The sequence below is a fragment of the Cetorhinus maximus genome, chromosome 2 (genome assembly GCF_964194155.1).
Source record: "Cetorhinus maximus chromosome 2, sCetMax3.hap1.1, whole genome shotgun sequence".
Taxonomy (NCBI): domain Eukaryota; kingdom Metazoa; phylum Chordata; class Chondrichthyes; order Lamniformes; family Cetorhinidae; genus Cetorhinus; species Cetorhinus maximus.
In genome coordinates, this window is record NC_135880.1 from 162,180,298 (window position 1) to 162,194,390 (window position 14,093).

A 14,093-nucleotide genomic window follows, 5' to 3' on the forward strand; every position below is an offset into this window, starting at 1 on the left:
TTCTCTCCACAGATGCTACTGGACCTGCTGAGTTTCTCTAGTTTTTAGCCCTAATATTGATCCCTGGGAGACACCACTGTATACTCCCCTCCAGTCTGAAAAAAACAACTATTCACCACCATTCTCTGTTTTTGTCTGTTAGCTAATTTCATATCCACGCTGCCTCTGCCTTTTTATCTCATGGGCTTCAATTTTCCTAACAAACCTGATTATGTGGTTTATTTCTCAAATGCACTTGGAAGTACAGATACCCATGAACCACACTGCCCTGATGAACCCTATCCATTACTCCATCAAAGTTTATTTAAGTTAGTCAAACACAATTTGTCTTTAACAAACCCTTACTGGCTTTCATTGATTAATCCATATTTTGCCAAATGAGAATTATTTTTTTCCCAGAATTATAAATCTCTAAAAGTTTCCCCACCACTGACATTTGGCTGACTTGCTCTCTAGTACCTGGTTTATCTCTCTCCCCTTTTAGAACAGTGTGAATATTCAACCCTTCAGTCCCATGGCACCATTCCTATATCTAAGGAGGATTGGAAGATTGTGGCCAGAGCCTCTGCTATTTCCACCCTTATTTCATCCAGCAACCTAGGATGCATCCCATTAGGACCGGTTGATTTTTAAGTATCTGTTCTTTATTTTTATCCTATTGATTTCTCTATACTTCCTCGTTTACTGCTACATTGGCAGCATCTTCTTTGTGAAGACAAATGCAAAGTATTCAGTCAGTACCTCTGCTTCCACAAGAGGGTTTCCATTTTGGTTCCTAATTGGCCCCACCCTTCCTTTGACTATCATTTTACTATTTATATGTTCATTAAAAAAAATCCAGTGCTCCCTTTTATGTCACTCAGTAATCTATTCTCACATACTCTCTTTGCTTTAGTTAGTCCCCTTGTGTTGGCTTTTTGTGTTGTTACAGAACACTGGTGTCGTGGCAACAGCGCATATTTCTCTGCCACTGTTGAGGTGTTAAAGAAATAAAATCTTGTATTTATAAGGTGCCTTTCATGTCCTTAGGATGCCCCACACAATTTACAAACAGTTAAGTACTTTTTGAAGTGTAAGAGAACTGATCATGAAATTGGGTAAAATCAACCATCAGTTCGTACACACCAAGGCTCCATAAACGGCAATGAGATAAATGACCAAATAATTTGTTTGAGCAATAGTGGTCAAAGGATAAATGTTGGCCTAGACATTGTGAAAACGCTGATCTTCAAAAAGTGCCATGGGATCTTTCACCTACACCTGAGTGCGAAGCCCAGATCATGTGCTTAGTTTTACATTTCACCTGAAAGATGTTATTTCCAATTGTGCAGCGATCGCTCTGTAGCTGCATTGAAATGTGAGCTGATGTGTGTTTCAAGACTCTGGAGTGGGGCTTGAACCCAAATCTTCCAGCTTTGAGGCAAGAAGGCTACTACAGAGCCAACACTGGCACCTGTGACCTCAGTTAAAGCCTGAGACACAGCGGTCTCTTTCATTTCAATTTTTTAGAAAATGGAGTCTGGCATCAAGCAGACCATCCTCAGCCAGACTCCTGATTTTTATGGCTGTGCTCTGTACTCAGTTTGGCAGTAAGAGATGGATTGACTCTGACTGTATCCTGCCAGGCAGGATTAAAATATTGCATCCATGGTGTAGGAGACTCATATAACACTCAAACTGCTGAAGGTGAAAAGTAGATCTGGGTTTTGGCACTTTTTATAAGCTTGCTCAGCTCACTGCTTGCCAAACATAGTTCGATATCATTGCCAAGTTAAAGAGCTAAAGTTTTATTCCAAAGGACAGCCAAGTGGCTAGTGGTTTAAATGACACCAGAACCGATATTACAGGAATCATAGAGTTGCCACTGCTCACCATAGTTTTTCTGCATGAATTCACAGGATTAACAAAGAGCAAAATTTTTTCCCTAAGTATTTTCCTTGGGCTTGGCATTTTGGACTAGTTTTGATCAATATCTCAGTAAGTGTAATGAGACCCAGAGAGTGGTATTTAACGGAGGTGATGGATGCCTCACCCACTGGCTGGAGAGTTAGTGAGAGCCCCATGTCACTTCTTTTCAGGAAGGCTTGCCCAATTAAGTGCCAGTCAGGTGCTTAACTGGGCAGCGGCCGACCTTCCCCAGGGGCAGAAGTCCCACCTGCTGAGAGCTGCCAGTGAATCATAGGCCAGCAGCTCTTCTTGCCTGGCATATGGGCAAATTCTTGATTGAGGAAAAAAGAAGACATTTCAGAAGCACTGTTGTGAAAGGTTGCATCATCAGAACAGATGGAGTAGCAATGGAGGAACTGGGAGAATGGAATGGAATCTTTACAGGGTGTGGTGTGTAAGTGTAGTTAAGATAGCTGTGGGAGTCAGTGGGCTTATAATGAATGTTAGTTGATAGCCTATTGCCAGGAATGGAAGCAGTGATGGCAAGGAACATATGAACAAGGAGCAGGAGTAGACCATTCGGCCCCTTGAGCCTGCTCCACCATTTAATAAGATCATGGCTGATCTGATAGTAACCTCAAATGCGCCTACCCCCGATAACCCAACACCCCCTTGCTTACCAAGAATCTATCCGCCTCTTCCTTAAAAATATTCGAAGACTCTGCTTCCACCGCCTTTTCAGGAAGAGAGTTCCAAAGACTCACGACTCTCTGAATGAAAAAAATTCACCTACCTCCATTTAAAATGGGCGATCCCTTATTTTTACAGAGTGACCCCTAGTTCTGGATTCTCCCACAAGAGGAAACATCCTCTCCACATCCACCCTGTCAAGCACCCTCAGAATCTCACATGTTTCAATCAAGTCACCTCTTACTCTTCTAAACTTGAGCAGATACAAGCCTAACCTGTCCAATCTTTCCTGATAAGACAACCCACCCATTCCTGGTATTAGCCTGGTAAACCTTCTCTGAACCACTTCCAATGCACTTACACCCTCCCTTAAATAAGGTACACAGTACTCAAGATGTGGTTTCACTAGTGCTCTGTATAACTGAAGCATAACCTCCCTACCTTTGTATTCAATTCCCCTCGCAATAAATGATAACATTCTATTAGATTTCCTAATAACTTGTACCTGCATACTAGCCTTTTGCGACTCATGCACTAAGACACCCAGATCCCTCTTCATCTCAGAGCTCTGCAATCTCTCACCATTTAGATACTTTGCCTCTCATTTATTCTTCCTGCCAAAATGGACAATTGCACATTTTCCCACATTATGCTCCATTTGCCAGATCTTTGCCCACTCACTTAACCTATCTAGATCTTTTGTACCTTCCTTATGTCTTCTTCACAAATTACTTTCCTATCTTTGTGTCATCAGCAAATTTGGCAACCATCCCTTCTATCCCTTCATTCATGTCATTTATATAAATTGTAATCAGTTGAGGTGCCAGCACTGATCCCTGTGGCACACCACTCATGACATCTTGTCAATCTGAATAAGACCCATTTATGCCTGCTCTCTGCTTCTTGTTAACCAACCTATCTTCTATCCATGCCAAAAAGTTGCCCCCTACACCATGAGCTTTTATTTTCCTCAACCTTTGATGTGGACTTTATCAAATGCTTTCTGCAAGAGAAGGGAAGAGTCGGAGACAGACCATGTGAAGGTGAGAGAAGGGTAGAAGCAAAGTTGATGAAGTTTTCCAATTCAGGGCAAGAGCAAATCATGACGTCGATACAGTCATTAATGTACTGGGAAAAGAGTTGAGGGAGGGAGCCCAAGTAGGACTGGAACAAAAAGTGTTTGACATATCCTGCAAAAAGGCAGACATAACTAACACCCATGCAGGTACCCATAGCAACATCTTTTACTTGTAAGAAGTGAGTGGAGTTGAAGGAGAAGTTGTTCAGAGTGAGAACAAGCTCAGCCAGGTGATGGATGGGAACTTGTTAGGCCTACGTTCGAGAAAGAAGGGGAAAGCCCTTAGACTTCCTGGTGGGGGATGAAAGTGTAAAGAGATTAGACGTCCATTCCCCAACATAATTGTCTTAACCGAGGATTCCCCCCACCGCCACCAACCCTGGTTGACAGGGCCCAAAACGCAGATTGGGTGACTTCTTTGCCGGAACATCTCTGTTCAGTCTGCAAGCATGATCCCGAGATTCCCATGGCCTGTCATTTTAATTTTTCACCTTGCTCTCATGCTGACATCTCTGTCCTTGGCTTATTGCACTGTTCTAGTGAAGCTCAACATAAGCTTGAGGAACAGCACCTCATCTTTCGATTAGGCACTTTACAGCCTTCAGATGGCAACATTGATTTTAGCCATTTCAGACCGTAAGCTCTGTTTCCCCTTTTGTTTCCTTTTCTTTGTTTCTTTCGTTTTTTTGCATGCAGTCAGCAGCACACCTCCTCTCGGCACATCTTTTATTTATTTTCTTCCCCATCACCAATCTCTTTGGCCCTGGAAGACTAGCTCTTCTGTCATTCAGTCTCTCCTGTCTTTCACCCTATCACAGATCTTCCTTTTGTCCTTGTCCCACCCATCCCTTGCTCAAAACCTATGACACCTATAACTTTTCCCAGTTCTGATGAAAGGTCACAGGCCTGAAATAATGCTGCCTGACCTGTTGAGTTTTTTTTCCAACATTTTCTGTTTTCAGATACCCAGCATCCTCAGTATTCCTGCTGTTTGACTAGGGGACATTTAAAGTCCTTTTCCACCTAAGTAAAACAAACCCAGCCCTGCCAATGTGGGATATGTCCCATAAACAAATACAAAAAGGATGCTTAGCTGATACGGACTTGATTTTCCAGGCAGATTTCTCATTAGAAACATCAAACTTTATTTACAGGCTGTAGCAGCAGTTACATGCTTCCATCAAGCTCCACAACTAGAAGAAGAACCTCCACTCTAAGGTTCCCCGTGCTTAGAACTGATTCATTCCACTGTCATGTGATACTCTACAATACAATAAGCCTTAAGGCTACAGTCGCTACATTCCTTAAAGCTACAATTACTACATTAGCATTTGCAGGATTTATAATACTTTATATGTTTGTTGATCAAGAACATCTTGAGCACCCTTTGAGGGACCTTCAATTGTAGGACATTCATGTTTATCCGGGCAACTATCTCAGCTGGGCAGGTGGACATTAATGGCTCTGTACTCAACAGAACTTTACATTTAAAATACCCTTGATGGCTATAACTTCAAATAGTTTGTCTATTTCTTTACAGGAGCAATGTGTTTCTGAAAGTGTATCTTGGACGACCCCTTTATTCATTTGTTTATATGTGTATTGCAATAATGTAAGTCATAAAGCTGTTTTGCTCCTTTACAATAATGCAGACTCTCATCATGTGTCCATAAAATTAAAATTCAGTGTTACAGGGATAAAATTGAAGGTGGTGAGGGAACCTTTTTCAATACATTGGTGCAACTCACAGTAGAGTTCAAATGTCTAGCCTGCTGACACCTTTCAGATTCTTGTTAGCATTTTAAATGCACTGATTACATTGAAGAGAGCCTTTATCTTGACTAATTCTCTTGTGGATATCAAGACAGTGGCTGCCACCATGAAGATTGGAAACCCCTGTATGACATTTACTTTGACTGAGCTCTTTAAAAATTATACATTATCAGGTTGAGGCCAAAGCTCTGTAGAGCACTTGTCGCCTACGCGGTTTCCCTTCTCTGCATATAACTTTTAAGGACAGAGCTTGCATTTGACGAAGTTCGCATTTGCGTATTTCTGCATGCATCATTTTTTACAGAGGTGTCAAACCCTTTATTTTCAACCAGTTAATGCCTACGTTAAAAACACGCACGCAAGAGTGAAGTATGAGAACATTAACCATCCATATGTGAATTTTGACCAGCATCATTCTTCCGTCTAAAGTTTTACATTCCTCCCATTTGCTGGGTGTTTTGAAAACAATATATAAAGGATTGAATATAAGATGGGCTTTCTAAAAATGCACTTTGTGATGAAAAAACATGGAAAAATGTATGCTCTCTGGTTTATCTGTTCCCTTCATGATACTGAAAGTAATGGGTCTAGAAGTGGATGAGGCTTATCTGTGGAAAACATGGGCAGCATTTGTGGCTTGGTACAACAGGAAAAGCACTGTTTCTGCCAAAACAAAGAGATTTTGGCTGCCTTTGCACAAGAATCCTGGCAGCAAGGGAGCTGGTGCAAAGCGGTGGTGCCCACTGAGACTGAGACAGGTCATCTTCTTTTATGTCTTGCCATATAATTTTTTTTTCCTTTCAGGGAAATCATACAATGCAGAAGACAGCTGCAAAAAGACAATCTGATCACAAAGGGTTTTTTTTTTAAGATTAAAAAAATCTGCAGTTTCGACAGAAAAATCTGTTGGCTCATTTCCTGTCCAGAGCTGAGTCCACAATCGCATTTGAGAGGATTTGAGGGCCCAAATTCATTTTTCCCCCTAAAAGTTTACACCACATTCACGCCTGGCTCAGTTTATAGCTCGTCCTGTTGGTGTGTACATTAAAACAGTGAAGTGAAATAAGCATTCTGTTTGGGTGCTGCAGCCAGATTGACACATTTTAAAAAATAAAGACTGATCAGCCTGTGCGTTGAAGCAGCAAATGCTCAATGCCGCAGACAGGGATTGGTCAGTCCCTGATCAACTATAACCTTGGTCTGAACAGGCGCATGCTCATCAGTGACTGTGACAACTCCCTGTGTGAGGGAGGAAAAAGTGGAGGGAAGATTCTTGTTGGGGGTGAAAGCTGCAGCTTCCTAACTACTGGCTAAGCAGAACATTGATGCAGTGTAGGAGAAGGCCCAACAACTGCCTGTCAGCAGCAACAGAAATATAATCAAGGAAATAACGTTCAACCAAAAATGACATAATTGTAAAGATAAATGGGAAGTGTTGGTGAGGGAGACATTACTTTAGTGCTTCCCTTGCAGTAACAAAGCACCCATTTATCTAAGGATAACGCTTGTAGCAATTTGGCGGGGGGAGGAAGAGAGGGTAACCTTTTGTACAGTTTTAACAAATGTTTCCCATTGAAAGCCTGTGTTCTCTAAGGTGCTGCAGATTGTTCAAGAATAATGTGAGCCTGTTGAGTGACAGTGATGCAACTGCATCTACCTTTTCTTTAGATTAATACAGCATTAAAAAAATCCAAAGGTTTTAAATATTTATTCCTTTGAAAGATGAGCTGTTGAGCTTTCGTGAGCTCACTTACATTATAAATACATTAGTCTAACGAGAGCTATTAGCTTTGAATGTTCTATTGTCTTATGACACCACATTGGCTCCAGAAGCTAGATTAAAGAAAAGTTGCTTTCTGCTGAAATTTTATGATCAAGAAATCCCATTTATTGCTTTCTTTGTAGGCATACCAGGAAGTGATTACTCCAATTCCAATTATATTGATGGCTACAGAAAGCAGAATGCGTACATCGCAACACAGGGTCCTCTGCCTGAGACATTTGGAGATTTTTGGAGGATGATTTGGGAGCAACGAAGTGCGATTGTTGTGATGATGACGAAACTAGAAGAAAGATCAAGGGTAGATATTTAATACCTGATATCACACCTTAAGAGAATGAATGACAATCATACTATTGATATAAAAATGGAAAATGACATTATTGCTGAACATGCATGTTATATTAATTTTAACCATGTACAATTGAGAGATTATTGCTCTATCATTTGTCCAAGTAGCAGACAGCCTCATAAATCATGTCTATCTAAGCACTAACACATCTAATGGTATCCAATTTATTTAGGATCCTCTGCTTTGATTAGCCAGAAGACTTTAATTTAATTTAATCTCAATGTAAACAAGCAGTATTAATAAGAAATGCATTATTCTTTCATGTGGTTAAGATTGGCCATTGAAATCTGAGTTTGATAGCATTTTATGGAAAGATGAGATGATCATTTTTTTCTATGGTATCAATGTTCATTGCAGCTGTGGACATAGAAACAATATTTCATTGGGCTCAATACTTAATTTATGAAACTCTTGACCAGAGTTTTCCCATCGGCAGCTTTTTAGGCCGGTGGGGTGGGGAGCATGAAATTGAAGGGGTGGGAAGCCTCCCCTTGCCCCACTTGAGGCCCTTAAGTGGCCAATTATTGGCCACTTAAGGGCCATTTCCCGCCTAGCCTTAATTTTTAGGCTGGCAGGAAGATTGAGCTGGCATGGGGGAAAGCCAAAAAGCAACAGAGTTACACCTTGGCCGGGAAGTGGTGGAGGGTGGGGTGCCACCTCCATCAGAAGCCCCATTCTGAAGTCGGGCGCTCCCCCCCTTACCGCTTAAGGCCCGATGGCCTCCGGACCTCCCACCCCCACCCCGCCCCGGCCTCTTCCCCGATACCCCGATTGCACCTCCCTAGGCCTTCCCTACTCTCCCTGCCCTGGGACCCCTTGAACTTCCCTGGGCCCCCGCTCCCTGGTCTTAGGCTCCTGAACTTCCTCTTCTGTCCTCTGCGGCATTGTCACTGCCGGAGAACTGCCGGCCAATCAGCAAGGGGTGGAAGTCCCGCCTTCTGCCACTTAATGCTCATTTAAGCGTGAAATAGCTGCGGGGCACTTGCAGTTGGTGAGGATGGCGAGATCCTGCCCTCCGAAAAATTTAGGCCCTTGCGTCTGGGTTTTGATATCTTTAATCCACCCACTTACATCATCTCTGAGCTGTCTCTCCCTATCCATCTATCTGCCATGCTTTGTTTCAATACATCTGTCTTCCATTTCTTTAAATAATTATTTTCCTTCCTTCCCTCCTCAATTTTCATGATTATTTATAGATCTCTGCTTAATATTTCTTCTCCAAGGCAAGATACATTTCCATCCCTGTTTTCTTGAAGCTTTTCTCTTGTATTTGACTTTAATAACTCTGTGAGGACTGCATCAGCATCTCTTTGCTAGTTTTAATAAAGTACTGTGTTCTGGCATATTTTAAGAGTATAACAATTAACATTTTGTAGTTTTATGCATTTCTATTTCTAAGAGTATGTTACAACTTTGCAAAAATGTCACTTGAGAAGCTGCAGGTGCGGACAGTATTCCAAGTGTTGATATGTCAGCATTCCTCTTGAGCCACAGATTTTTATTCCACTGGCAAGGACTTGGAGATCGTGAATAGATCCGGCTAGTGCCTGCTTCTGTAAAAGCTGTTCAGCTTCTTAACCCATATTCAACTGGAGCAAATCATCTTACCTAGCATGATTTTGATGTTACTATTGTCAGACCCCATCTCTGTTGGACTTTCAGCCTGAGTATGCTCCTGAGCTTTCAGAGTCACTACCCCTTACTGGAGGAACCATCCCATTTGTCCTACAGAATGACTTGATTAAACCAGAGGGGAAAAAATGGCAACAGCAACAAACATAGCCATTGCCCACTTCCCACCCTTCCACCAGTCTTATTGGGATTTTTTTGGTTAGAAGAGAGGTTTGCTTTCACAGACCTGCAATTACTATTTTTATATAGGAGGGCAGGAAGCAGATGAGATGGCACTTGCCAAGTTTTTTCACGGAGGGCCAGCCTCTGGTCAATTGAGACTTCTGCATTCCAAACATTCAGGAGAAATAAACCCAGCTAAAGATAGTGAGCTTGGACCTGGTCGACAAAATTAGTCCGACAGTCATAAAAGATGGTCTAAATATATAAATGGCTTAAACATATGTATACTGGAACTGAACCAGGTGATTTCCTTGGCCCCTCCCCCCATCCCCACACAACCAAACACTTGGTTTAGCATCTATTTGTGGCACTGAATGAAATATCAGACTTCTGAATCAGTTTCCAAAAATGTTTCTGCAATCATAGAACTCAACCAGATGTTCAGGGGTCAAAATTAGGCTCAGTGCTACATTTTTTTTGCGGGATATTACAAGGCCCCTTAAGGTTCCAAAATGGCATCTACAATGCATGCAAGTACTTCTGACACCAAGTGTGCTGGATGCCATCACAGTAAAGACAATAGCACTTGTTCCGAACATCAGCCAGAATTATGCAGGCAGATCATGATGCCAAGCAGCAGTTTTGATTGCCATTTTGGAGTTCCAGGCTCCAGCCTACAGCCTCTCTTAACTTGCCCTGTTGGACACATGTTAAGCAGCATGGTGGACCCTCATCAAAGTTAATTTAAAATAATCATTAACTACATACAGATTACTTGGCGGTTTATTTCATCTGGCTGTTGCTGCAATTCTGTGAGATTTGGATGCTTTCTGATGTTGGTTAAAGTTTGAAAAGTTTACAGGGAGTGGTCACCTTTTTGGTTACATTAGGCTTGTGCACAGGTCAGTTGCTCCCAGATGTTGATAGACCAGTTGACCACCTTCTTGGCTTTGAAAATGAGCAGAGGCCATGCAGAGGGAGGAGGAGTGAGAGCAGGGCTGTCAGTAGGAGGTCATATCTGCAGACGGTCTTACAGGAGAACAAAATTGCTGGAGTGCTGTGACATCCTAAGAGTTACTTTGCATTCTCTTATCCATAGCCATGATGGCAGCACTCGGAGTTTCCATGGCAGCAATCTATGGTTGCATGAGTGCAGCTTGAGCTTCCACTGTGGCACTCGGACTTTGGGAGATGCCGCTTGTACTGCAGTGGAAACTGTGAGATCCACCATCAGATGCTGCATCATGGTTGGTGCCACAGATATGCTGATGGAAAGGACCACCCAATCCCTGTTGGAATTTCTGTGCGAAGCCCTGTGTCAAGTTGGTCCTGGACTCTTCCATGATTTCCCTGTGATTATTTGTTAGTGGAAATCAAATTGCATTCATAAAATAGACACAAAAGGGACCGGATAGGATTCACTGTCTTTATAGAGCTTCGTTTTTTTCTAATCTGTAGGATAAGGCCTCTCATACTATATGGATGAGTTGCAATGGTCCTCATCAATGTCACAGTGTGGAACATTTTTGATTTTAGAATTCCGCTTTGGAGATAGAAAGGAAAACATTGAGATAACTGATCCACTGTGACATACTCATACTTACTGTCCATTGGTCAGTGCATCAAGAGTGACTGTAGCTAGCTCAGCATGCATCTTGAACCATTCATGCCGCCTTATTTGCAGGAAGCCATAACAAGAGGCCCCTCTTTTTACAATGAAGGGCGGGAGTTTCATATGTGATAATGGCTGACATATTGGCCTGCCTCTGTCTTATTGTGACATTGAAAAATATAACTCCAGCTTTTAGAAGTGTTATAAGTTATCAATAATACAAATAGAAGCCATCTGGTGTTACATGTTTTTGTCTGACCCCTAAATTATTTTTCTTGAAATATTTTCTTTAATATGAGGAGATGCTTCATTTGTCAACAGATATGGGCGGTAATTTACCAGCTTCCAAAGGAAGCTGTATGTGTATCCGATAGCCTAGAATAAAGGACAAATGCAGAAAAAACTCTATCCATCAATGATAAATCCATCAATGAAAATCCTTTAAGGATGAAACAATACTTAATTTTTAGTTCCCTATTAGTTCAATTTGTAAAATAGGAAATAATAAAATAATATCCCACCCTAAAATAGCTTCATGAAATGCATAGTATAGAGGATACAGATGGATTCAGTGCACTGTGAAGAAATTAGAAAATGTATGATATTAGTTCTGATCACAGGGCAGATGTTCTCGAAGGGTTACTTATCTAATATTGCAGAGACAGGATGAATGTTAAATGGCCTTGTTGTTAGAATTGAATTATAGATGTCAAATTGGAATGTTGTGCATAATTGCTGATAGAAAAACAAAGAATGAGGCACAAATTATTGCCCATTTCATGCTCATAATATTTGACCCCCAGTGTTTGTTTCTGCTATTGCCCAATATTGTTCCTGTTACAGGAAGCTGAGGATTAACACAAACTTTTTATATTTTTAAACATTGGTAGTGGCATTAAAAAGACACATTAAAAAAAACTCTGGTGTAATAAATTTAATGGAATTCCATAACCATAGCCCTCTAGCTAAATCTGTCATTCTGGTGATATAATAATATTGACCCATTTAACATCTCACAGGAAAGAGCTACGCCTATGCATTTTGTTATTTTATTATCCTGAGTGCATATGTGATTCAGCTGTTTAGTACTCCATAACCTGAGGACGCATTTGTTTAAGCAGATAGAGGTTACCCTGACAGGGTTCCTGAAGTCACTCTGTTTACCTTGTTTTAATGCTACTGATTTAAAAATGGACCTTTGGACTATTTTGCGTCTTTACTTTGCATTTCATGTTGCAGGAGATGAACTGTCTTATACGTAGATGATGAAAAATTACAATGTGTTTGCTGGAGAACTGAATAATAATGTTGGATCTATTCTGTAGCCTACTACCACCAGTGTGTCGCGTGAACCTAGAATAAATGTTTACAGCAAGTCAATTTGTTCAGGAGAGAAGTAGATTTTCTTCTGGAGTGGTCTTGCAGTTTAGCTTTGTACATATGGAAAGTGCATCACATTGCACTACAAAGCGAGAAATGTATTTTCAGTTCCCCATCCCGAGTCCACTACCAGGCATCTTCAGTCTATGCCTGGGTGTCTTTGGTCTTTTCCAGAACTATTTTGGCTTCAGGACTAGTGGAAAATTGGGCATAAACTGTGGGATGCATTATTTTTCTTTAAGCAAGTCATTAAGACTGCTGTGCTCCAATAACAACAGACCCCCGTTCCTCTCTAAAGGCACCAGTGTCAACTGTCACTGACGAGGTGAAAATACTGACTTGGCTCATACGTGAATAAACCTTCCATATCCTGTAGCACCAGGACCCAAAAGCCCTTTACCATTGGCAGAGGTAAACATTTGTACTGCTGAACTAAGATAAACATTTTTCTGTCAATACACATGCCTCCAAATGTCAATCAGATTGGAAAACCTGTGCCTGTTAACTGATTTATCAACAACTAGAAGCATTTGCTACTGAACCATGATCTTGTGCAGTGAAAACACATTATTGACTTGATAGTAAAGTCAATGAATTCAACATCTTGACTGTGAGTTTATTAAAAAAACATAAAAATAAAATGAAAAACATGTCTTTTAAGTATGTCATTTATGAGTATTTCTTATTATCTGGAAGTATCTCTCTTCACAGTAATGTGGTTATCTTTACAGGTGAAATGTGACCAGTATTGGCCTTCTAGAGGTACTGAAACCTTTGGATTAATCCAAGTCACCCTGCAGGATACAGTTGAGCTGGCAACCTATTGTGTTAGAACATTAACATTAGACAAGGTATAACTTTTATTCTCCTTAAAGCTAATGTTTTTTTTCCCAAAAATAATTGAAGTCTTCTTTACTGCTGTAACATTTATAAACCAGCTTGGTCTAATCTAATGAATGAAGTGAGCTGCTAATCAAAATGCTCCTATTTTCTTCTGTGGAAAGCTAAACGCAGCCTAACATCTACTGAGATGTTGCAGTGCAGTATTCTGTACTAATAATTAGCTGGAAGAAACATAGGGCGGAATTGTTCACTCCCATTTGTGGTGGGCGTCATGGCAGGTGGGAATGGAAAATATCAGGTGTTCGCAAAAATCAGTTTCACGTCGTTGTAAAACTAGTTTGCGATTGTACACTCCACCCATCAAAGGCATGTTGGCGTGCACTGTACATAAGCGATGCGCACCTGGAGAGCTGCACTTCGCTCAGGACTTCGAGGTTTGTTTGCATACCTTGCTTCGGGCAGCACTCGTGGTCATCAGTGCCCAGATTCATAGGCAGCACCACATCACTTTTAGTGAGGCTTATGGGCGGGTCTCTACCTACCAGACCAGCCATAAGGCGGGGGTAGCTTTTCAACAGCTGCAGGGTTAGGGCTTGCTTGAGGAAGGGGGAGAAGTGGCCTCAGGCAAGGGAAGAAGCTGCAGGGTGAAGGCTGTACTGAGGAAGGGGAGTATCCCATGGTGTGTATAGGGGCACATGTTGATCTGTGCGAGTCGCGTCAAGATGGTGAGGGCTGAGGAGGCAGTTTCCAGAGGAGATGAGGCCAGATGGAGATGTGAGGGTGTGTGTGAAAGGGAGAGTGGTGGTGTCCCTTGAGCTGACAGAGAATGAGATGCCAGCGAATGTGTAATGGGCTTGTGAGTGTGAGAGTTTAGAGTGATGAGATGGTTGCCTTCCCCGGTGGC

The 14,093-nt window shown here is 41.6% G+C and overlaps 1 protein-coding gene across 11 annotated transcripts in view; it reads left to right on the plus strand.

The window, feature by feature from the left end:
• The window catches only part of ptprda (protein tyrosine phosphatase receptor type Da), a 622,540-nt gene that overhangs the window by 558,631 nt on the left and 49,816 nt on the right, over positions 1–14,093 (plus strand). For all 11 annotated transcript variants that reach the window (XM_078570553.1, XM_078570552.1, XM_078570557.1 and 8 more), the window contains 2 exons: positions 7,334–7,509; positions 13,078–13,197. In XM_078570553.1, the coding sequence (XP_078426679.1) occupies positions 7,334–7,509; positions 13,078–13,197 (296 nt within the window). The remainder of the gene's footprint in view (positions 1–7,333; positions 7,510–13,077; positions 13,198–14,093) is intronic.